The sequence below is a fragment of the Capra hircus genome, chromosome 3 (genome assembly GCF_001704415.2).
Source record: "Capra hircus breed San Clemente chromosome 3, ASM170441v1, whole genome shotgun sequence".
In the NCBI taxonomy this organism is placed as follows: Eukaryota; Metazoa; Chordata; class Mammalia; order Artiodactyla; family Bovidae; genus Capra; species Capra hircus.
Window position 1 is genome coordinate 77,943,300 of NC_030810.1, and position 24,420 is coordinate 77,967,719.

General features: G+C 39.3%; 1 protein-coding gene across 2 annotated transcripts; it reads left to right on the top strand.

Moving 5' to 3' along the window:
- Positions 74-20,902, top strand: LOC102174895 (vascular cell adhesion protein 1). Of its 2 annotated transcripts, XM_005709559.3 has the most exons (9): positions 74-301; positions 839-1,117; positions 3,519-3,839; positions 5,326-5,592; positions 7,531-7,806; positions 10,141-10,461; positions 11,526-11,792; positions 15,434-15,700; positions 19,988-20,902. In XM_005709559.3, the coding sequence occupies exons 1-9, from the start codon at positions 238-240 to the stop codon at positions 20,131-20,133; spliced, it is 2,208 nt and encodes a 735-aa protein (XP_005709616.3). In that variant the 5' UTR covers positions 74-237; the 3' UTR covers positions 20,134-20,902. The 2 variants fall into 2 exon arrangements, with proteins under 2 accessions (XP_005709616.3, XP_013818049.2); XM_013962595.2 differs by lacking the exon at positions 15,434-15,700 and having other exon boundaries at positions 125-301.

Here is a 24,420-nt window from a genome sequence, read left to right on the forward strand (position 1 = left end):
TAATGCTGGACTTGGCTGGGTGTCAGTTAAACTTTTTTTCTGGCTCTGCTCCAGGTTTCCCCTTGAAGGGATTTCCCTCCGCCTCTGCAACAAGACACTTTATAAAGAGCCGACTTTCTATTTCATTCCTTACCAAACCTCACTGGCTTTAAGAGCTCAAGACTCTTCCCAGGCACCTTCAGGAGGGACAGAAAGAAGCATTTTGGAATCAATTTCTCATAAGAGCAGCAACTTAAAATGCTTAGGAAGATGTTTGTGATCTTTGGAGTCTCAGATATACTTTGGATGGTGTTTGCAGTTTGTAAGTTCTTCTCCTTGATTTGTTCCAAATGCTAGCATTCCATTTTAGCCCTGACTTTGGCTTCAGTCACTTTTGTTATGATAGTAAAGAAAGGCAGAAGGATTTTTAAAAAGTGGGAAAACTTTACCTAACTTTTAATATACTATTGACTATTGCTATTAATTTATACCATTATATTGTCATAGTTAGAGCAGCAAAGTTGATATTTTTTGGATTTTTGCAATGTTGAATGAGTAATTGGATTCTATCTCTAGGAAGGTCTGTCTTTTCAACTTCCTGTACTTGATAATGAGATCAAACTTGGCTAGTGAAAAAACAACTGATAAATGGGCATCAAGGTCAGAAGTGAAAGTTCTCCTAAGTGAAGATAATTTCAGTGCCTTCCTTTGGCAGGGACTCCAGTGCTGCCTTGCATTACTTAGAAGCAGTTTAGAAAAGAGATCAGCCAGATCTGGGTATTATACTAGAACAGAGAAGAAAGAGCAGAATACTAAACAAACCAGTGGTAAGCTTGTTTTTCTCTTTTTGCCTTCACAGCTCAAGCTTTCAAAGTTGACATGTTCCCAAATGAATACAAAATTTTTGCTCAGATTGGTGACTCTGTTTCACTGACTTGTAGTGCAACAGGCTGTGAGTCTCCATCATTTTCTTGGAGAACTCAGATAGACAGTCCACTGAATGGAAAGGTGAAAAATGAGGGGACCACATCCATGCTGATCATGGATCCTGTTAGTTTCGGGAATGAACACCAGTACCTGTGCACAGTGACTTGCAAGGATATGAAACGGGAGAAAGCAATCCGAGTGGAGATCTACTGTAAGTACTTTAGACAATATTTGATTTTATCTTTATTTTGCTTTAAAATAAGTTTTTTAAAAGAATCAGTTCGGTTCAGCCACTCAGTCATGTCCAACTCTTTGCGACTACATGGTCTGCTGCACGCCAGGCGTCCCTGTTCATCACCAACTTGCTCAAACCTATCTTCATTGAGTCAGCGATAAAATTATAGCTTTTTTAATGACTAAAAGGATAGTTTTAAGAGAAAAAAGTTAAAAAGGATATTCGTGTCCAGATTCTTGGTTAGGGGAAATACTCCAAAAACAAATCTAGAAGACAGCTGAATCTACCACCAGGCTAGAGACCCAAATCTTGGCTTCTGCTTCCAACTCTGTCATGAATATGGTGACCATGGGTAAGGGGTAAGATTCAGCTTCTCTAAGCCTCAGTTTTCTTAGCCATAAAGTGACATTCTCTAAGGTTCTTTTATTTATTTATTTATTCTTAATTCTTTTTAGTTGGATTCTTACATGTTTACTTGTCCATGTGTCCACATAATCTATGAATTCCATACTTAAGGGATTTTCTATTTATTTATTCTAAAGCAGTTTGGTACTCAAAATTAAAGATTAAGTGGGAGATCTATAATTAACAATGGGCTTTGGCACAAAACCTTCCCCCTTAGAGAGAAGAAAAATATCTGCAAACTTTCTCATTTGACTTCAGCAGAGATAAATTTAGGAGGTTTGATTTCTGTTTTTGTTTGGTGCCATTAAGTCTTAATGCTCAATAGCTCAAACTCAAGGATATTTGGAAAATGAACTTGATTTGCCTAGTGAATGTGAATAAATAGCCTTTGTTTACTTTGTATTTCAATCCATTCTCAAACTAGTAAAGAAAGGTAGAAAAAAGAGTAAAAAAATAACCTGAAATACATCACTTGCATTCTGGTTACTGCTCCTGCCAGAAAACTGGAATTCTTGATAGTCATCTCTTCAGGAAATCATCATTTGATTATCTTTTCTAATTATGTTGCTTTTCTTTTGCTATAGTGAAGCTCAACTTGATCCAATAACCTTAACTGATTCTTCAATAATCCCATATGTTGCTAATGCTTCTCAAGAAACTGTGCTTGGCTGACTGTTTTCAATTATGCTGGTTGTACCTGCAGAGTTTATGTCTGTACAGGCTTCTGAGCTCCTTGAAAGGCCCCCTTATGTAAATACAGGGGAAAGTAGCCAGTTCTTATATCACCTGACAGCAAACCATATGGATTATAGGTACATATCTTTCAGAATACAAGGGACAGCATTCTGGGTGGAAAAATGAAAAGTACTGTTTCTTCATACAGCAAATATTTGCCAGTTCCTTTGCCTCTCCTTGCAGGAACCATATAGTTGAAGATTTAAATAGAGAACAGAAGTTTCTTCTGGGTTTAATTATCTTGCCTGAAGTTTTTCTTTTTTTCCCAAAAACATCTGTCTTTCATTATGTTTAACAGTCCTGTCTCCATTCCACATTCGATTGTAAAATTATTTGGAGTTGGGACCTTTGTATTCTTCTTATTTCACAGTCTTGAATCAAGCCAATGTGTTACCATCATGGTGGTTTGCAATAGAAATCAGCCTTGCAAAGAAAGCAATGGCTCACTGAACTAGTGTGTTCCTTGACACTAAAAATTTCAAGTGGAATAGTAGTTAGACGTTGAGTTAGATATTTTGGGAGGCAAATCTTCCTTCCATAACTTAAAGATCACACAGGTGTACCTTTCTGGTGGATGAATGTCTTTCCGAGACACCATTTTCAGAAGCTAATTATTTAGAGTTGTTCTTTTCATTTCTTAGCCTGTCTATCCCAATAGTTATTCTTTGCCATGACATTCTGAGCCTCAGGTTCCTTATCTATAAAATGAAGTATATCTGCCCTCACTAAAATAAAAGACGTAATATAACACGATGAAAGTCCCAGTAGCAATACAGAATAATAAAAATCTTGAGGTTAAATCCCAGCTTCACCATTACTAGCTGTGTGACCTTAGGAAAGAGAAGCAGATATGCTGAGTCTATGCTTTCATATCTATGAAATGTGATATCTATTCCTTAAGGTTGTTGTGAGTATAGAATAAAGTCATAATGTTAAATGAACAGCACAGGGATGGGCACGTGTCAGTACTCAATAAGCGTAAGTTTCTTCTCCCTCCTTTTACTCTGCAACATGCAACCCTTTGTACATGCAGGGTCAGAACTGAAGAACTCTCACAGATTGTTCTGATTTTGAATGCACCCCAAACCATGAAAGGCTATTTACACAATTCATTCTGCTGCATTAAGATTGTATTCACAAAAATATTAGACTCAGATTACGTTGATTTAAACCAGTAAGGGACTTTACACAATACGAACAAAAAATCCACATGCATGTACTCGTTCGACCTTTGCAGCTTTCTCTAAGGATCCAGAGATTCGTCTGAGCAGCCCCCCAGAGGTCGGGAAGCCAGTCACAGTCACGTGTTCGGTGCCTGATGTTTACCCATTCGAAAGGCTGGAGATAGAGTTGTTGAAAAGCAACCGTTCCATGAAAGTACAGGAATTTCTGGAGCCTTCAGAAAAAAAGGCCCAAGAAACAAAGAGCTTGGAAGTGACCTTCTCGCCTACTGATGAGGATATTGGGAAAGCTCTTGTTTGTCAAGCTACATTACACATTTATGATGATGATTCTCCACCCAAAGAAAGGAAAACTATGAAAGAACTGGAAGTCTACAGTAAGTACTTGTGTCTGTCTATGGGAGTATACTCTTGGATGTATACAGCAATAAACCAAGCAGCTACAGTCAAGGAGAAACATGTTTGTAGTTTTTATACCATTTTGATTCACTGAGAGCATAATTCTTGTCAACTACATAATTCAAAAAAAAGCACACCCAATTAGGTTGAGAAAAGTTGAGCTTAAGTTCTGTCTCCATTAACCATGAATTAGAGTCACTTAATTTCTCAGTCTATCAAAGGGGAATAATGATAATACCACCTGACTGGGAAGCTTCCCTGGTGACTCAGTTGGTAAAGAATCTGCCTGCAATGCAGGAGACCAGGGTTCTATCCCTGGATTGGGAAGATCCCATGGAGAAGAGAATGGCAATCCCCTCCAGTACTCTTGCTTATTAAATCCCATTGACTGAGGAGCCCCGAGGCTATAGCCCATGAGGTCACAAGAGTCGGACTCTACTTGGTGACTCAGTCACCACCACCTGATTGGGTGGTGGGAAATAATAGGCTCAAGTGATAAAATGTTTTAAATTAGGTTTTGTAAACTCTTACATCATGCATTGAAATATCAAAGTATAGAGTTTTATAAGCAGTTTTTAGTCTGTGTGTGAGTGTATATGCGTGTGCATACCTGGACACATGTGCATGGGGTGGGAGAGAGGAGATGAGATTTGATTGTCTCCATTCTCTTGGAGATGGCTAGGGGATTTGAGGCTGTTTTATAATCCCAAAGTTGTGTAGGAGTACTCACTGTGCTCTGTTCTAGACTAAAATGCCCTGGTCTTCTCTAGACACCATATCTGAAAGGAGCATTGCCTTCTACAACATGTTTAGCTGAGACAGAATGAGATGGAATGGATTTTATCAATGTTTTGAGAAGAATAGTCAGAAATAGGAGATATTTTTCCTGGGAACATAAAACTTGGAAATGAAAGCTATAATTAAGTATGTGAATGGCTGTCATGTAGAAGTGAAATTTGGATTATTCTTTAGCAATAGAGGACTGAAATATGACCGGTGTATAGAAGTTAGTTACAAAGAGAAAGATTTTAGCTCAATAGAGGGAAAATGTTCTAATAATCAGAGCTGTCCAAATATCAAATGGACAATATTTACTATAAGGCAGTGGACTGCCTTGTGCATTGGAAGTATTGAAGCTGACTTGCATGAAAATTTGCCAAGGAAGCTGAGTGGAATTTGTACCTTACCTGGGAGATTGAACCACATAATTCTAAGAGTTTTTCTTAATTTCTGAGTATCTATGGCCAACTGAAAACGCCAAACATCAAAAAAAGTAACTCCATCAAATCAGTCAGAAACTGGATTGACTAATTTTCATGACTCAGCAATTCTTTATGCTGGTTTGGCAGAGTAAGTTTGTCAGATTGAGAAAGCTGTAAATACAGTCCATGAGAGTATTTACAGTAGCCCTGTGGGACCATTATGATGCTTAGCAATGACTAATACTGTGTTCTGCCTTCTCAGTCTCACCCAAAGACACAGCTATATCCGTGAATCCCTCCACAAGGCTGCAGGAAGGCGACTCTGTGACGATGACGTGTACCAGTGCAGGTCTACCAGCTCCACGGATTCTCTGGAGCAAGAAATTAGACAATGGGAATCTACAGCTCCTTTCTGAGAATGCAACTCTCACTTTAATTTCTATGAGGGCAGAAGATTCTGGGATTTATGTGTGTGAAGGAGATAACCCTGTTGGGAAAGACAGAAAAGAGGTGAAATTAATTGTTCAAGGTAAGCAAAATGTGAAAAAGTTGCTGTCATTGAGATTTAAGCAATAGTGAAATAGCGTCAATGTCAAAATTACTTCATTAAGTTTTATTGATGATCCATCTGACTGTACTACGTACTTTAGCACAATTATATACTCACTTTACTCTTGCTTCTTGGAAATCTTTCCTGCCAGAACTTCCATGGCTCTGATGTTTTGGTTCTTTTCCATTGCTCCTCATTCTTTCATCTGGAGAAGGCAAAAAATGGCACCCCACTCCAGTACTCTTGCCTGGAAACTCCCATGGGCGGAGGAGCCTGGTAGGCTGCAGTCCATGGGGTCGCTAAGAGTCAGACACAACTGAGCAACTTCACTTTCATTTTTCACTTTCATGCATTGGAGAAGGCAATGGTAACCCACTCCAGTGTTCTTGCCTGGAGAATCCCATGAACAGAGGAGTCTGGTGGCTATAGTCCATGGGGTTGCAAAGAGTCAGACACGACTAACACGCACCTTTTTCTGTCTCAGAGTTGCTTTTCCAGGAGCCATGAGTTTACCCAGTAACACATGCAGCAACTGTAAAGAACAATCTGAGACTGTTCACAGGCAGGAAGTAGATCTTTAAATTCTCCATTCTCACACTAGTATACAAGGACTTCAGAAACAGTGCTTATTGTTCTGAATGAAGTTTCTCTTCAAAAATCTGATAGCACATCAGTTTGTTATGGTAATTTGAGGAAAGCATTCTTTGGAAAATACCATAATGGCCCTGTTAGACAAATCAAACTGAAAAAAATCTTCTGGCATGGATGAGAACCCTTCAAAATGTAGTGCCTTTGGATCATATATATGCTGAGCTTTCTTTTTTCTGCGTCCAGCCGGCTACTCATAAGGGCGAGTTTTCCGCGGAAGTCTCATCTGCCGCTTTCAGAGGTGCTGAAGGATTCCCACTTTCGCCAGGGAAATAGAGTCAAGATTCGAAATTCCTTTTCTCCTGGGACAGTAGTCATCCCAAAGTAGCCAAGGAGCCCCATGGGGATAGCATTGGCAGCCAAAGAGATTTTCTAGATATTTGAGATTTAGGAGTTTGACCTGGCATCTCAGTTTTCAGTCCCTGAATTCATTATATTTTTACATTGTGTTAAACAAATTTAAGAGGTGGCTTGCGTAACACTTTAATGCTTAGATTTTGACTTTGTTTTCAGTGTGATTCTGTGTGACTTTCAATGATACAACTTTATTCTGTTGGTATAGAAGCTCTAAGTACCGGTCCATTATGGGTACTGCTTCTAATCAGAAGGCATATTCATATACCTTTTTTTCAGTACTTTTCTTAGATTTTATTTCCGCATGAGGATATTTTGATTTAGTTGTTCAAGTTAAAAGCTGGGATCTTAAATCACCTGGCTCCAAGTCCTAATTTTGCTACTTGCAAGCCAGCTGAAATTACCATTTTTCCTCAAGAAAAAAAGGGGAGGAGGAGGAAGAGGAGGAAAGGAAGGAAAATAAGGAAAAGTAAAAGGAGAAAATGAGAGTCAAGGAGAAGTAATGATATCAGATCATGAAGTTGTGTGGATTAAATGAGATAATATTAATATACGTAGAGTGGTTTAAATAGTGCTTGATACACTGGAACCTCATATTTTTGAGCTGTTGTTCCATAGTTATAGGAATTTGATAAATACATGTGAGTGGAGAATGAATTTTTGTTGGGAAAATATGCCAATCTCCGTCTACAAATTTTTATCCTTATTCAATCTGTTTAATGAATGAATCACAGCGTCTTGTGGGTTTGTTCTTGAAAGATGTAATTCCCTTCCTGATAGTCTCAAAGTGGAAAGGAGTAAAATATTCTCGGCACAGATATTAACTAAAAAGAGGCCAGAAAAAATACAGTGCATTAAACTTTGGTGAAAGAAGAAAATTTATTTTATTTTTTCTTGTTCTTTTCTCCCCACCAGAGAAAAACTTTACTGTTGAGATCTCTCCTGGACCCCAGATTGCTGCTCAGATTGGCCACTCAGTCGTGTTGACCTGTGATGTCAGGGACTGCGAGTCCCCATCTTTCTCTTGGAGAACCCAGATTGACAGCCCTCTGAACGGGAAGGTGAGGAGAGAGGGCTCCAAGTCCACGTTGACCCTGAGCCCTGTGAGTGTCGAGAACGAACATTTCTACCTGTGCACTGTGATGTGCGGGCAAAAGAAACTGGAAAAGGGAATCCAGGTGAAGCCCTACTGTAAGTGGTTTTCAGAATTGTTTACTGTTTTGTTGTTGTTGTCGTTCCCAGCTCCACTGGAAGAAGCAGAATGGAAATCTGCGATCCACAACAAGATCCTTGTGTTTAGGAAGGAAATTTAGCATTGGGAATGGTTCCTAAATCTCCAAACCAGAGTTTTTGATGCAACTTAATTGCCCTAAATCTTAAGTATATATTATGTATGAACCAAGTATCCCCAATCCTTAGTTTGTGTCACGTCGATACTCTCTCATCATGGACCTGAACAAACGTCATACTCGCTGCTTTCCACCCTGCTCTGGGTGTGTATAGTGTATACGGAGATGGTTGTGTGTAAAGAGTAGTGCCAGTGCCCATTCAGATCATGCAGTGGGATGACTGTTGCTCAGTTATTCAAATTGGGGGTGAGGCCCGAACCTCCAGTTTTGAAGGCACATTTGAAAGCCATTTGGCAGGATGGAGACATGAGGCCATGATGAGCAGGAGCAAACCTGGGAGTTAGAATGATCCCTGGGGATGTTTAGCACAGCAGCTCAGGTGAAAAGAAGCATCAGGAGACTGCACTAGATTTGAGTATTGATTTATACCACATGCATATACTACACTTCTTCTTGCTATTTCTGTCACCTTAACAAAATTCCTGAATAGCTTCAATCTCTGTGTTTTGCCATTGTTGGAGTTACTTGGTTTGTAATGAATGAGGGACAAGATATGCAAAGTGATCAGAAAGTTCCCTGATGACTCAGACGGTAAAGAATCCGTCTGCAATGCAGGAGATGCGAGTTCGATCCCTGAGTCAGGAAGATCCTCTGGAGGAGGAAATGGCAACCCACTCCAGTATTCTTGTCTGGAGAATGCCATGAACAGAGGAGCCTGGGGGTCTACAGAGTCCACGGGATTGCATAGAGTCAGACACGACTGAATGATTAAGCACAGCAAACAGCACATACATTCTGCCTTCTTTTTATTCAGCAGAATTCAAGAGAACAATTGTGGACATGTTCCTCCAGAAATCCTGCCCAAACTTGTGTTACCCCTCAGGATTTTCTTCAAAATGAGTTAGAGCATGTCCAGAAAGATACCTGAATCTCTCCAAAGAAGCAGTATGATTGCTTTACCATGTTACCAAGAGTCCAGGAACTGCTGATACAGGCACATTCCCAACAGCAATGAGAACCAGCAGTGAAGCCTTATGGTTATGTGTAAACATTAGAGAACCTGTCACTTTGATGACATTTTGCTTAAGGAGAAAGAAAGAATTCAGCATTGCTCTTGCTCTTCATGGCCATTCTAATCTCACTTTTATTGATCTGTATCAGATGTATTATAAACATTATTTAGAATCTAAATCTCTTATATTTTTTTCTGAACTACAAGACCCAAGGAACACGTAAAACTATCTGCCTAAATTTGGCTGTTGGAAATAAAAGTGTCTAAACTGCATGGCTCTGTGAACCCAAGCCTGGGCTCTTGATAATAGGAATTCTGATCTCAGCTGGGTGACTTACTAGATATGACATTAAATGGCAGACTCTTAGCCTTTGTAAGTTTTATAAGTCTCCCTAGCTATCAAATACATTCTTTGTACATTTTTCTGGCTTTAAAATAAATTAACACCCATTAGATTAGGCTGCTTTGAAGACAGAGATAATGAATATTAAGGGACTGCTGCTGCTGCTAAGTCGCTTTGGTCGTGGCTGACTCTGTGCGACCCCATAAATGGCAGCCCACCAGGCTCCCCCTTCCCTGGGATTCTCCAGGCAAGAACACTGGAGTGGGTTGCCATTTCCTTCTCCAATGTATGAAAGCAAAAAGCGAAAGTGAAGTCGCTTAGTCATGTCTGACTCTCTGCGACCCCATGGACTGCAGCCCACCACGCTCCTCCACCCATGGGATTTTCCAGGCAACAGTACCGGAGTGGGGTGCCATTGCCTTCTCTGTATTAAGGGACTAGCACACAGTAAACATCTAACATATCACAAAAAATAATACAATGCTTAGAATATATATTTACTAAGTAAGTTGGTAGAAGCTGATGTGTCCTTTGAAAAGACTAGTCCGTAGCTGTCAGCAAGACTGTATCACTAAGGAAAGAAGAGTAAGAAGTATATTTATTTATTGATGATTTGATGTGCTAGGTATTTTTTGTTTCCAGCATTATTTATATCTGATATCATAAATATTTACATTTAATGTTGTGATGCGTCTATTAGTAATCATTTTATCCCAGGTGAATTAAAACCTTCATTTTGAGACCTTTGCATTTAATAAAGATTAGTTCTGTTTTTCTTCTAGTGTCACATATAAACCTCATATTTTGCTTGATATTTGCAGCCTTCCCTAGTGATCCAGAAATTGAAATGAGTGGTCCGTTAGTGAGTGGAAACCCAGTCACTGTAAGCTGCAAGGTTCCTAATGTGTATCCTTTTGACCGGCTGGAGATTGAATTGTTTAAAGGGGAGAGTATTATGATGAATAAAGTCTTCTCGAAAGATGTAAGTAAGAAAGCCCTAGAGACCAAGAGTTTGGAGAAGACCTTCATCCCCACCGCTGAAGATACTGGAAATGTTCTTGTTTGTCTGGCTCGGTTACCTATTGATGAAATGGAATTTGAACCCAAACAAAGGCAGAGTACACAGACACTCTATGTTAATGGTAAGTACATGTGTGATGCATTCACAATAGGTTATGACTTTTTTACCATGTTTGCCAGATAATAGTCAAAGTGAGGTTCATGGTTGAAACCATTGTGAAAAAATTATTGAAAAGAAACTGCAAAATATTGGTTGTTTTAAAAATAAAAAACACCTCCAAGCTGAAAGCAACTGTTTTTGCTTATGATTCTAAGCTGGCACTTTAAGAAGAGGTCAAATGGGTAGTGTGTTCATGATGGTATTAGATGAGTTTACGTATTCATTCAGTCGGTTAGAAGGTCAGTGGGGGTATTCCCAGGTAACTTCACTCACACATCTGGGCCTTCGCTGGGGGTGTCTGGACCTTCCTTTCTCCGTGTGGTGTCTCTCAGGGAAGATAGCATAGATTTAGTCACCAGAGTGCAGTGTTTCAAGAGAGTGATAATGAAGGTGGCCTCTTGAGGTCTAGGCTTGAAAGTCCTACAGTGTTACTTCTCCCAGGGTATATTGGTCAAAGTTAATCACAAGGGGAGCCTAGATTCAAGAGGTAGGAAAATAGAGTCCACCTTTTCATAGGTGGTTTGCATAGTTCATGGTCATGTTTAATGTACCGTAAATGTCAATACACACTATCATTGACCATCCGATCTTTGACAGCAAGAGAGTAAACATCCACGATGCATCCATGTTCTACTCTCTCATTCTGTATTGGGCTTCCCTGCTGGCTCAGTGGTAAAGAGACAGCACGGGAGATGCGAGCTGGATCCTAGGGTGGGGAAGATCTCCTGAAGAGGAAATGGCAACCCACTCCAGTATTCTCGCCTGGGAAATCCCACGGACATAGGAGCCTGGCAGGCTACAGTCCATGGGGTCACAAAGAAGCAGACATGACTTAGGGACTAAACAACAGCAATAACAATCATTCTGTATCTGCTATAGTAAATGGGGCAGAAACTTCCTTTGGTAAAGTTACCAAGATAAAAATTATTCTAATCCACTAAACTCAAAGCCAAGTTTTATAACATTAGTAAAACTCTTTGGCAGGGTGTAACCAGCCAAGCTAACAATTGTCTTTTACCTTTTCAGTTGCTCCCAGGGATACAACCATCTCGGTCAGTCCCTCCTCCATCCTGGAGGAAGGTAGTTCTGTGAATATGACATGCTCTAGCAATGGCCTTCCAGCTCCCAAAATCTTGTGGAGCAGGCAGCTAAGTAATGGGGATCTACAGCCTATTTCTGAGAATGAAACTCTCACCTTCATGTCTACAAAAATGGAAGATTCTGGTATTTATGTCTGTGAAGGCATTAACCAGGTTGGAATAAGCAGAAAAGAAGTCAAATTAATTATCCAAGGTGAGTTAAAATGATTAAATGAGTTATTAGTTATGAGTCTTATTTTGTTTGTGTTACTGGTTTTGAACAAAGTCCTTCTGGAAATAAGATTTTCTAAAATAAAAAGTATTGAGCCTTTTGAAGAGCTCATGATGTTTCCTCTGCATGGAAAGCTCCTGGAAGAGTTATTCCCATGAACCATTCCAAGTCACTTATCCTAAAATTCTTTCAACCTCATGTGGAAGGCTAGCTCTAGGAACTGTGCCAAAAATTCCAGTTATACTTACGAGGCATTGATTATGATGTTGAAAAAAGGATAGGAAGATGTATATAGATATTTTGGAATTACTTAGGGCCCAGGTGGCACTAGTGGTAAAGAACCTGCCTGCCAATGTGGGTTAAATGTAAGGGACATGGCTTTGATCCCTGGAATCAGGAAGATCCCCTGGAGGAGGGCATGGCAACCCACTCCAGGATTCTTGTCTGGAGAATCCCATGGATTCTGAGCCAGGTGAGCTATGCTCCATAGGGTTGCGAAGAGTTGGACATGACTGAAGCGACTTAGCACCTAGCATACAAAATCACCTTATCCAACTGGATTAAATTCCTCATGGTAATCTCATAAAATGACTGCTAGGATTTGCTTAGAAGGCTAAGAAGGCATTTAAATCATTTATAAATTCAGAGATTGAGTAGCACTGATCTTGCCCTCTGGTTCATCAATAAAATGGCATAGAATCACCAGGATGGATTAAGTTAGGAGATCCAGACCCATTCTTTCCAGGATGGAGAGACAAAACAGAACAAAATAATTTCTAGTTGACAGGTTGAAGCTCTAGGCAGTTTTGGGCAAAGTCATGAAGTGATCAATTTGGATTTCCCTCATATCTTCCCTTTTGGGGTTCGAGATCCTCTTCTTCAATAGGGCTGTCAGTTCCTCTCCTACCCCTTGGTATTATTTCCACTAAGGTGTTAATGACCGTCTTGTTACCATTACAATAATAATTTGTATTTTAAAGGAAAGGAAGAAACTTGGAAGAGCAATGCACTGCCTTAAAGAAAGCCCTTAGACTGTAGTTTTGGTTGAAGAAAGAGTATCAAGTTGCAAAACAGATAATCTTAATGGGAACCTCACTTACAAAACAGTGATGTGGTACCTCCCCTCCATAGGCTGCATATTAACAGAGATGTTGTATGTCAGGTACTTAGCTCAGGATAACAACTGGTGTTAAGGATTGTAAGAGCCATCTCTGCACAGCTTAATTTTTTGATTTGGAATGGTCTAGCTCAAAACTCAGAATCCTGCAAAGGCTTTTATACTTAAAGAAATATCTGCACAACTGTGACAAAAAAATTTTATTTTCCACTTGAAATCTATGACTGTTTTTAAACAGCTATTTGTTGGCTAAGCTGGGTAAGAATTACATTAAGGCAGCAGTTCTTAACCATTTTGTCACCAGGGACTGATTTCGTGGAAGACAATTTTTCCATGGATGGGAGAGGAGGCTGGTTTTGGGGAGACTCAAGTGCAATAGGGTTCATTCTTCTATGAGATCTAATGTCACCACTGATCTGATAGGAGGTGGAGCTAAGGCGGCAGTTCAAGCAATGGGTTGTTGTTGTTCAGTTGCACAGTCATGTTTGTGACCCACAGTCGACTCTTTGTGACCCAATGGATTGCAGCAAGCCAGGCTTCCCTGTCCTTGAGCTTGCTCAAACTCATGTCCATTGAGTCAGTGATGCCATCCAACCGTCTCTTCCTCTGTCCTCCCCTCTCCTCCTGTTTTCAATCTTTCCAAGCATCAGGGTCTTTTCTAATAAGTTCATTATTTGCATCAGGAGACCAAAGTATTGGAGCTTCAGCTTCAGCCTCAGTCCTTCCAATGAATATTGAGGATTGATTTCCTTTAGGATGGATTGGCTGGATCTCCTTGCAGTCCAAGGGACTCTCAAGAGTCTTTTCCAACACTACAGTTCAAAGGCATCAATTCTTTGGCACTCAGCTTTCTTTATAGTTTAACTCTCACATACATACATGACTACTGGAAAACCATATCTTTGACTATATATATGGACCTTGTTGGCAAAGTAACATCTCTGCTTTTAATATGCTGTCTAGGTTGGTCATAGCTTTTCTTCCAAGGAGTGTCTTTTAATTTCATGGCTGCAGTCACCATCTGCAGTGATTTTGGAACCCCAAAAATAAAGCCTGTCACTGTTTCCATTGTTTCCCCATCTATTTGCCATGAAGTGATGGGACCAGATGCCACAATCTTCATTTTTGCATATTGAGTTTTAAGCCAGCTTTTCACTCTCCTCTTTCGCCTTCATCAAGAGGCCCTTTAGTTCCTCTTCACTTTCTACCATAAGAGTGGTGTCATTTGCATATGAGATTATTGATATTTCTCCCGGCAATGTTATTCCAGCTTATGCTTCATCTAGTCTTGCATTTTGCCTGATGTACTGTGCATATAAGTTAAATAAGCAGGGTGAAAATATACAGCCTTGACGTACTCCTTTCCTGATTTGGAACCAGTCTGTTGTTCCATGTCCAGTTCTAACTGTTGTTTCCTGACCTGCATACAGATTTCTCAGAAGGCAGGTCAGGTGGTCTGGTATTCCCATCTCTGTAAGAATTTTCTGTAGTTTTTTGTGATCCACACAGTCAAAGGCTTTAGCATAGTCAAAAAGCAGGAGTAGATGTTTTTCTGGGATTCTGTTTCTTTTTCTATGATCCAGTGAATGTTGGCAGTTGGTTCTCTGGTTCCTCTGCCTTTTCTAAATCCAGCTTGAACATCTGGAAGTTCACAGTTCACGTACATTGAAGCCTGTCTTGGAGAATCTTGAGCATTACTTTGCTAGCGTGTAAAATGAGGGCAATTGGGCAACCGTTTGAACATTCTTTGGCATTGCCTTTCTTTGGGACTGGAGTGAAAATTGACCTTTTTCCAGTCCTGTGGCCACTGCTGAGTTTTGCAAATTTCCTGGCATATTGTGTGCAGCACTTTAACAGCATCATCTTTTAGAATTTGAAATAGCTCAACTGGAATTCCATCACCTCCGCTAGCTTTGTTCATAGTGATGCTTCCTAAGGCCCACTTGACTTTGAATTCTAAGATGTCTGGCTCTAGGTGAGTGATCACATCATTGTGGTTATCAGGGTTTTTGAGTAATTCTTCTGTGCATTCTTTTCACCTCACTTCTTGAGCGATGGGTAGGGTCTGTAAATACAGAAGAAGTTTGATAACTATTTGCTCATCTCCTGCTGTGTGACTGGGTTCTCAGCAGGCCACAGACTGGCACCAGTCCATGGCCTGGTGGTTGGGGACCTTTGTATTAAGGAGCATGAGAGGAACATAAGGTGTCTTCTCTCATTAACACATGATCATTTTACAAGAAGCCAGTAAATGCTTGACTTCTCTAATTGCCTCTATAAATATTTAACGCAAACAGTAAGCACAAGTACCATCTTGACAGCTATTGCTACTATCGTTAAATTAATATGGAATTTGTTTATATTTCATTCAGTTAGTGGTGGTTTAGTTGCTAAGTCGTGGCTGACTCTTGCGATCCCATGAACTGTAGCCCCCTCAGTCTCCTCTGTCCTTTCAGTGATGATTGATTGCCATTCAATCAGAGGTATCTTTAAATTCTTTCCACAGTTGCTCCAAAAGACACACAACTTACAGCTTTTCCTTCTGAGAGTGTCAAGGAAGGAGACACTGTCATTATCTCCTGTACGTGTGGAAATGTTCCCCCAACTTTGATAATTCTGAAGAAAAAAGCAGAGACTGGCTACACAGTGCTAAAGTCTACAGGTGGTGCCTATACCATCCACAGGGCTCAGTTAGAGGATGCGGGAGTATACCAGTGTGAATCTAAAAATGAAGTTGGCTCACAGCTAAGGAGCCTAACACTTGATGTTAAAGGTTAGTTTTGTTTTGTTTTGTTTTAATTTTTGTTTCTTGTTATTTTTATAACAAGCTTGGTGGGTTGTAAAGAATTTCAAGGGTTAGATGAATGAGTTGGCAAAATGGAACTGAATTCCATGTTGATTATGGCTATTTCTTAGTGTTTCCTAAAATAATAATGTACAGGTGCTCTGTCCTAAGGAGTTTAGCCAGGATGTTGACTTTTTATAAGTCTCTGTAGAATTCCCATTTGCTTTTTAAGACGTTGACAATTCAGCATTTGTCTCTGAGGTCTTACATTGCTTATGTGTTTAAATCCATTTTCAAAACCTTTCCTTGGGGGTTATTAGGAAATGAAGAAATATTTATTGGGCACAAGCTACTCCAAGCAGTGAGCCAGTTACTGGCTATACAGTGATGGATCAAAAAGAAACTAGATTCTTTCCTCATGTAATTCACAGTCTGAAGGAGGAAACCAAAATTAATAGATAAGCAAAGAAACATTTAACTATAGGCTGTAATGAGAACTATGGAGGGAAAATGTAGTGGTTATAAAAGTATATTTGGGAAAAAATGTATATTAAGTTTCCTAATTTAAGCTGGAGAAAATGCAGGTCAGAGGATGCCTCTATGTTCAAGTAACACTTAAGCTAAAACATCAGCTCAGTTCAGTTTACTTCAGTCTCTCAGTCTTGTTCTACTCTTTGCAACCCTCTGGACTGCTGCACACCAGGCTTCCCCATCTATCACCAACTCCCGGAGCTTACTCAAACTCATGTCCTTTGAAGTAGTGATGCCATCCAATGAACTCATTCTCTGTCATCCCCTTCTCCTCCAGAATTCAATCTTTCCTAGCATGGACTTTTCCAGTGAATCAGTTCTTAGCCTCAGGTGGCCAAAGTACTGGAGTTTCAGCTTGAACATCTGTCCTTCCAATGAGTATGCAGGACTGATTTCCTTCAGGATTGACCAATTGGATCTCCTTGCAGTCCAAGGGACTCTCAATAGTCTTTTCCAACACCACAGTTCAAAAACATCAATTCTTTGATGCTCAGCTTCCTTTATAGTCCATCTCTCACATCCATACATGACCGCTGGGAAAACCATAGCTTTGACTATGTGGACTTTTGTTGGCAAAGTAATGTCTCTGCTTTTTAATATGCTGTCTAGGTTGGTCATAGCTTTTCTTCCAAGGAGCAAGCATCTTTTAATTTAACGGCAGCAATCACCATCTGCAGTGATTTTGGAACCCCCCCAAAATAAAATCTGTCACTGTTTCAATTGTTTCCCCATCTATTTGCCTTGAAGTGATGGGACCAGATGCCATGATCTTAGTTTTCTGAATGTTGAGTTTTAAGCCAACTTTTTCACCCTCCTCTTTCACTTTCATCAAGAGGCTCTTTAGTTCTTCTTTGCTTTCTTCCATAAGGGTCATCTCATCTGCATATCTGAGGTAATTGATATTTCTCCCAGCAATCTTGATTCCAGCTTGTGCTTCATCCAGCCTAGCATTTCGCATGATGTATTCTGCATATAAGTTAAATAAGCAGGGTGACAATATACAGCCTTGACGTGCTCCTCTCCTGATTTGGAACCAGTCTGTTATTCCATGTCCAGTTCTAACTGTTGCTTCCTGACCTGCATATAGATTTCTCAGAGGCAGGTCAGGTGGTCTGGTATTCCCATCTCTTTCGGAATTTTCCATAGTTTTTTGTGATCCACACAGTCAAAGTCTTTGGCATAGTCAATAAAGCAGTAGATGTTTTTCTGGAACTCTTGCTTTTTCGATGATTCAGCAGATGTTCGCAATTTGATTTCTGTTTCCTATGCCTTTTCTAAATCCAGCTTGAACATCTGTAAGTTCATGGTTCACGTATGTTGAAGCCTGTCTTGGAGAATTTTGAGCATTACTTTGTTAGCGTGTGATGAGTCCAAGTGTGCAGTAGTTTGAGCATTCTTTGGCATTGCCTTTCTTTGGGTTTGGAATGAAAATGGACCTTTTCCAGTCCTGTGGCCACTGCTGAGTTTTCCAAATTTGCTGGCATATTGAGTGTAGCACTTTCACAGCATCATCTCTTAGGATTTGAAATAGCTCAACTGGAATTCCATCACCTCCACTGGGTTTCTTCGTAGTGATGCTTCCTAAGGTGAATGTCTGGCTCTACGTGAGTGACCATACTGTCGTGGTTATCTGGGTCATAAAGATCTTTTTTGTGCAGTTTTTCTTTGTATTCTTGTCACTTCTTCTTAATATCTTCTGCTTCTGTTCAGTCCATACCATTTCTGTCCTTTATTGTGCCCATCTTTTCATAAAATGATCCCTTGTTATCTCTAATTTTCTTGAAGAGATCTCTAGTCTTTTCCATTCTGTTGTTTTCCTCTATTTCTTTACACTGATCACTGAGGGAGGCTTTCTTATCTTTCCTTGCTATTCTTTGGAACTCTGCATTCAAATGGATATGTCTGTCCTTTTCTCCTTTGTCTTTCACTCCTCTTCTTTTCTCAGCTATTTGTAAGGCCTCATCAGACAACAGTTTTGTCTTTTTGCGTTTCTTTTTCTTGAAGATGGTCTTGATCTCTGCCTCCTGTACAATGTCACGAACCTCTGTACATAGCTCTTCAGGCACTCTGTCTATCAGATCTAATCCCTTGAATCTATTTCTCACCCCCACTGTATAGTCATAAGGGATTTGATTTAGGTCATACCTGAATGGTCTAGTGGTTTCCCTACTTTCTGCAATTTAAGTCCGAATTTGGCAATAAGGAGTTCATAACCTGAGCCACAGTCAGCTCCCAGTCTTGTTTTTGCTGACTGTATAGAGCTTCTCCATCTTTGATTGCAGAGAATATAATCAGTATGATTTCAGTGTTGACCATATGGTGATGTCCATGTGTAGAGTCTTCTCTTGTGTTGTTGGAAGAGGGTGTTTGCTAGGACCAGTGCGTTCTCTTGGCAAAACTTTATTAGCCTTTGTCCTGCTTCATTTTGTACTCCAAGGCCAAATTTGCCTGTTACTCCAGGTGTTTCTCTTGACTTCCTACTTTTGCATTCCAGTCCCCTATAATGAAAAGGACATCTTCTTTGGGTGTTAGTTCTAGAAGGTCTTGTAGGTCTTCATAGAACTATTCAACTTCAGCTTCTTTAGCTTTACTGATTGGGGCATAGACTTGGATTACTGTGATACTGAATGGTTTGCCTTGGAAACGAACAGAGGTCATTCTGTCGTTTTTGAGATTGCATCCAAGTACGCTTTTCAGACTCTTTTGTTGACTATGAGGGCTACTCCATTTCTTCTAAGGGATTCTTGCCCACACTAGTAGATATAATGGTCACCTGACTTAAATTCACCCATTCCAGTCCATTTTAGTTCACTGATTCCTAAAATTTCTGTGTTCACCCTTGCCATTTCCTGTATGACCACTTTTAATTTACCTTGATTCATGGACCTAATATTCTATGTTCCTATGTAATATTGTTGTTTACAGCATTGGACTTTACTTCCATCAGCAGTCATATCCACAACTAGGTGTTGTTTTTGCTTTGGCTCCATCTCTTCATTCCTTCCGGAGTTATTTCTCCACTGATCTCCTGTAGCATATTGGGCACCTACCAACCCGGGGAGTTCATCTGTCAGTGTCCTATGTTTTTGCCTTTTCATACTGTTCATGGGGTTCTCAAGCTAAAATATAATACTATCCAAAGAACTTCATATTATCATGAAATGATGCAAATGCTGAAGAGGAATAATGTATATTAAGATGCCCTACTTCAGAGATACAAAATATGAAACTTTCTATATATTTCTAAAAACACCATCAGCAAGAATTCTTTCCCTTACAATCTTACAGGTGATGTTTGACTATAATGGCGGCATACTAGGAGTTACGATACTTTTCTTGGAGAACCGGTTAGTTATTTTAGTTCGTAACGATCAGAGTCCTAGTTCTTTAGTATATATTTATATTTCCCAAAGCAAACCCTCTTCTCCAGTTCTTACTCTTTTAAATGAACCCTAAAAATTGCACCCTTCCTTCCATCCTCTTATTGAGCCAGCATCTATTTGAATCCAAATTTGCAGAAGTCAACAACATCTTGAGACTCATCATGACCAGAGCAACTGCTAAATGATTAGTTGATTAATTCAAAGAAATGTGCACTTTGAGTTCTATTGGTTCTTATCACTGCTTTGATTCACTTTTCTTTAGAGAACTAATGGTACTATTAAAGTAAAACATGTGACTTTTCTTGTTAAACAATTTCTTTTTGTACCAGACATTAATTGCATCCATTTTGTTATTTTCCAGGAAGAGAAGGTAACAAGGACTATTTTTCTCCTGAACTTCTGGTACTTTATTGCGCATTCTTCTTAATAATACCTGCCATTGGAATGATTATTTACTTTGCTAGAAAAGCCAACATGACAGGGTCATACAGTCTTGTAGAAGCATAGAAAGTGTGCTAATGCTTGTAAAGTGTAGCCACTGTGTGAAATGTTCTACCAAAGATGCTATCAGTCCAGATGCTCAATACTGCTCATCATTCCACGAGGAAAACAGAGACTGGGAGTTCAGGCTTCCTTGAGTGCACTGAACGCTGGGAAAGAAATGGCTGCCTATGGCCCTCACTGTGAGCAAGAAGCCAAAGGAAAATTTCTGCTTAAAAACCAGGCACTACCATTGAGATGACTGGAGTCATTTCTTGATGTGTATATACAATAACATGATTTGTATATATGTAAAACTATGCTGTAGCAAGGTTGCTTGGGATATCAGCACACTAGTCACTATATCTAAAATTATTAAAATGTTGCTTGAACTGATTGTTATAACTTAATGCATCTTAATATCAACTGGCAGCTGAACTATGTCATCTTTTTAATATTTTATTTCCTTTAACAAAATTTTATTCCTATAAAGTTCATGTTGTATGAAGATGCCAGGGTTTTATATTATTCTAGGTAATTGATAGACCAAGAGGGCACTGGCTTGACTTTCAGGTACTAAACACTTCAACCTATGGAATAATGGTTAACTGGATTTCTCTGGGTGGTACTGACATGGTACGGAGATGTTTTTTGATGTTGTTTGTTCATCAGACTCTTGTGTAATTTTCCCAAGTGGTCTAAAAATGCAACTTCTTTTGATTTTTTTTTGTAAATGTTTAGGGCTTCTTTTTTTTTTTTTTTTTGTATAGTAAAGTCATGATTTCTGGAATTGAAAGAGTTGTGTGTTTATTTATTATAAGTTACCTCCTTTAATTATATTGTAACTCTTTTTGTCAGTTCCAAGACCAAAGTGTTCAAACCCATAGTGATAATAAGCAGATACTTGAAGTGTGGTCCTCGTATTACTTTTATCAAAATCACCATGGGAACTTTTCAAATATTTACTTATCTTGGGGCCATCCTAACCTATTGAATTGAAATATCTGTTTTGTAGCCTTGGAATCTGCAATTTTAAAATAAATTTTAAAATATAGTATGCACAGAAAGAGTGAATGCAGATGAACATGGACATGTCAAAGGGCAGCAAGTGGACACCTGTATGTATCAGTAGAGAAGAGATAGAGCATAATTGTTCTTCAAATCCTTTTAGATGCCACTCATTGATTGTAGCTCTGTTACTGAGGATTCAACAATATCTTGGATTGTACATTAACCTTTCCCTTTCTTTGGGGTATAAAATCCCCAAATTTTATACCTATATGCATGCTGACTCACTCAGTCATGTCCAACTCTGTGACCCCATGGATTGTAGCCCACCTACCAGTCTTCTCTGTCCATGGGATTTTCCAGGCAAGAATGCAGGAGTGGGTTGCCATTCTTCCTCCAGGGGATCTTCCTAACCCAGGGATCAAACCTGCGTCTCCTGTGTTTCCTCATTTGCAGGAAGATCCTTTACCTGCTAAGCCATTGAGGAAGCCCTTATACCTATATAGGTAACTCTAAGTAGAACATGCTAAAGCTGAAACTCCAGTACTTTGGCCACCTCATGTGAAGAGTTGACTCATTGGAAAAGACTCTGATGCTGGGAGGGATTGGGGGCAGGAGGAGAAGGGGACGACAGAGGATGAGATGGCTGGGTGGCATCACCGACTCGATGGACATGAATTTGAGTGAATTCTGGGAGCTGGTGATGGACAGAGAGGCCTGGCGTGTTGCAATTCATGGAGTCGCAAAGAGTCGGACATGACTGAGGGACTGAACTGAACTGAAGTAGAACATTGTTTTGTTTGCCAGCTTTTGAATTTTACACGTATGCCTGCTAAGTTGCTTTAGTTGAGTCAGACTCTTTGTCACCCCATGGACTGTAGCCTGCCAGGCTCCTCTGTCCATGGGATTCTTCAGACAAGAATACTGGAGTAGGTTGCCATTTCCTCCTCCAGGGTATCTTTCCAACCCAGGAATCAAACTCCTGTCTCTTGTGTCTCCTGCGTTGGCAGGCAATTTCTTTACCACTAGCACCACCTGGGAAGCCCCTAAATATAGTTCAAATGGTATATTTGACACTGACTATTTTTCACTCAAAATTATGTTTTTGTTTAATTAATCCATATTGTTATATTTAGTATGTCTATTTATTATAAGATTTTGCCACAACTTATTTATATAGGATATATATATATAGGAGATATATATATATATCTCCTACCATTGATGGATATTTGATCTGTTTACAGTTTTTACAATATGATCAAAGTTTCTATAAACACTGTTTTATATATTCCTGAATTACGTGTATGACTTAAGTTAGGGTGCAAGAATTCTTCTATAGTGTATATCCCTGGTGGCTCAGAGGTTAAAGCATCTGCCTGCAATGCGGGAGACCTGGGTTCGATCCCTGGGTTGGGAAGATCCCCTGGAGACGGAAATGGCAACCCACTCCCGTATTCTTGCCTGGAAAATCCCATGGATGGAGGAGCCTGGTGGGCTACAGTCCACGGGGTCGCAAAGAATCGGACATGACTGAGCAAGCGACTTAATACATTCTAATGAAATTGCTGGATTGCAGGAAATGTACACTTTTCAGATTTGTAAGGAAAGCTAAACTATTTTCTGAAGTAGTTGAAATAATTTATACTCCCAACAGCAGTGAAAAAGTGTTCACATTACTAAACAGCTTATCGGTGATGTTGTCTGACTTTGAAATTTACCTTTCTTATACCTTAAAATGATTTTCCATATGGTTTGAATTTGCATTTTCCTGATTACTAGTGAGGTTGAACATCTTATCATATATTTAAGGACCCTGTGTTTAGGATCATTGGGGCTGGCCCTTTTGTGAAATATCTGTGCTGTTTTCCTGGTGGTTGGTTGTCTTTTATTGATCTGAGGGAGATTTTAAAATATATTTATATATTTTGGAATATGTATATATATCACCCTAAAGCAATGGGCTTCCTTGGTGGCCCAGTGATCAAGAATCTGCCTGCTAATTCAGGAGACACAGGTTTGATCCTTGTCTCTCTCTCTCTCTCTCTCTCTCTCTCTCTCTCTCTCTCTCTATATATATATATATATATATATATATATATATATATATATATATATGGGCCTCCCAGGTGACACTAGTGGTAAGGAGCTCACTTACCAAAGCGGGAGGTGGAAGAGACAGGAATTTGATCCCTAGGTTGGAAACATCCCCTGGAGGAGGAAATGGCAATCCACTCCAGTATTCTTGCTGGAGAATCCCATGGACAGAGGGGCCTGGCAGGCAACGGTCCATGGGGTCACAAAAAGTCTGATTTGACTAAAGCAACTTAGCAGGCATGCATGTAAAATTCAATATATATATATATTCAACATATATAATATTTATATGTATATGTGTGTATATATTTATTCTGGATGCTAGTCCTTTGTTGATTTCCCCTATGTATTCTTCCAGAAGTTTTACAATTTTAAGTCTTATGGTTATGTCTTTGTCTATTTTGAGTTAAATTTTTTATATGGTGTAAGATAATCCCATCTGTTCTTTATATTTCCTCTTTTTCTGCCTTCTTTTGGGTTATTATATTTTTAGCAATTACATTTTATCCTTCTTGTTGGCTTACTTGCTTTTGTTTTTAGTAGTTGCTAAGTCATATCTGACTCTTTGTGACCCCAGGAACTGTAGCCCACCAGGCTGCTCTGTCCATGGAATTTCCCAGGCAAGAACACTGGAGTGGGTTGCTATTTCCTGCTCCAGGGGACCTTCCCAACCCAGGGATTGAAGCTGTGTCTCCTGCATTAGCAGGTGTATTCTTTACCACTGAGCCACCAAGGAAGCCCATTGCTTTATGGTCCATAGCTTTAACTTATCACAGTTACTATTGCACCACTTTTATAAGAAATTTATAACAGTATATTTTATCTCTGCCTCCAGCCTTTGTGCTAATAAGACATTTTTATTCTATAGATGTAATAAACACCACAATATGATGTTGTTGTTTTTACTGTAAAGTCAATTATTTTGTAAAGATATTTGAAAATTTAAAAATTTTGTGTTTAACCAGCTATTTACCATTTCTAGCACTCATCACTCTTTTCCATAGATTCAGAATTTCCTCTGCCATCATTTTCCTTCTGTTTAAAAACTTCCTTTTTATATGAAATATGCTTTGTAAACTAAAATCATTATATAAATGTCTGTTAATATACTCACCGACCACTATGTTAAATAACTATCAGTACCAAAAATAAATAAATAAATAAATAAATGCACTGACAGATGATAAAAAAATAAAATAAATAAAATAA

Excerpts from the sequence above, each read along its gene's own strand:
- LOC102174895 (XM_005709559.3), top strand. The coding sequence starts at position 238 with ATGCTTAGGAAGATGTTTGTGATCTTTGGAGTCTCAGATATACTTTGG. Across the intron at positions 10,462-11,525 it reads ACAGACACTCTATGTTAATG|TTGCTCCCAGGGATACAACC; the intron begins GTAAGTACATGT and ends TTACCTTTTCAG. Across the intron at positions 11,793-15,433 it reads AGTCAAATTAATTATCCAAG|TTGCTCCAAAAGACACACAA; the intron begins GTGAGTTAAAAT and ends TTCTTTCCACAG.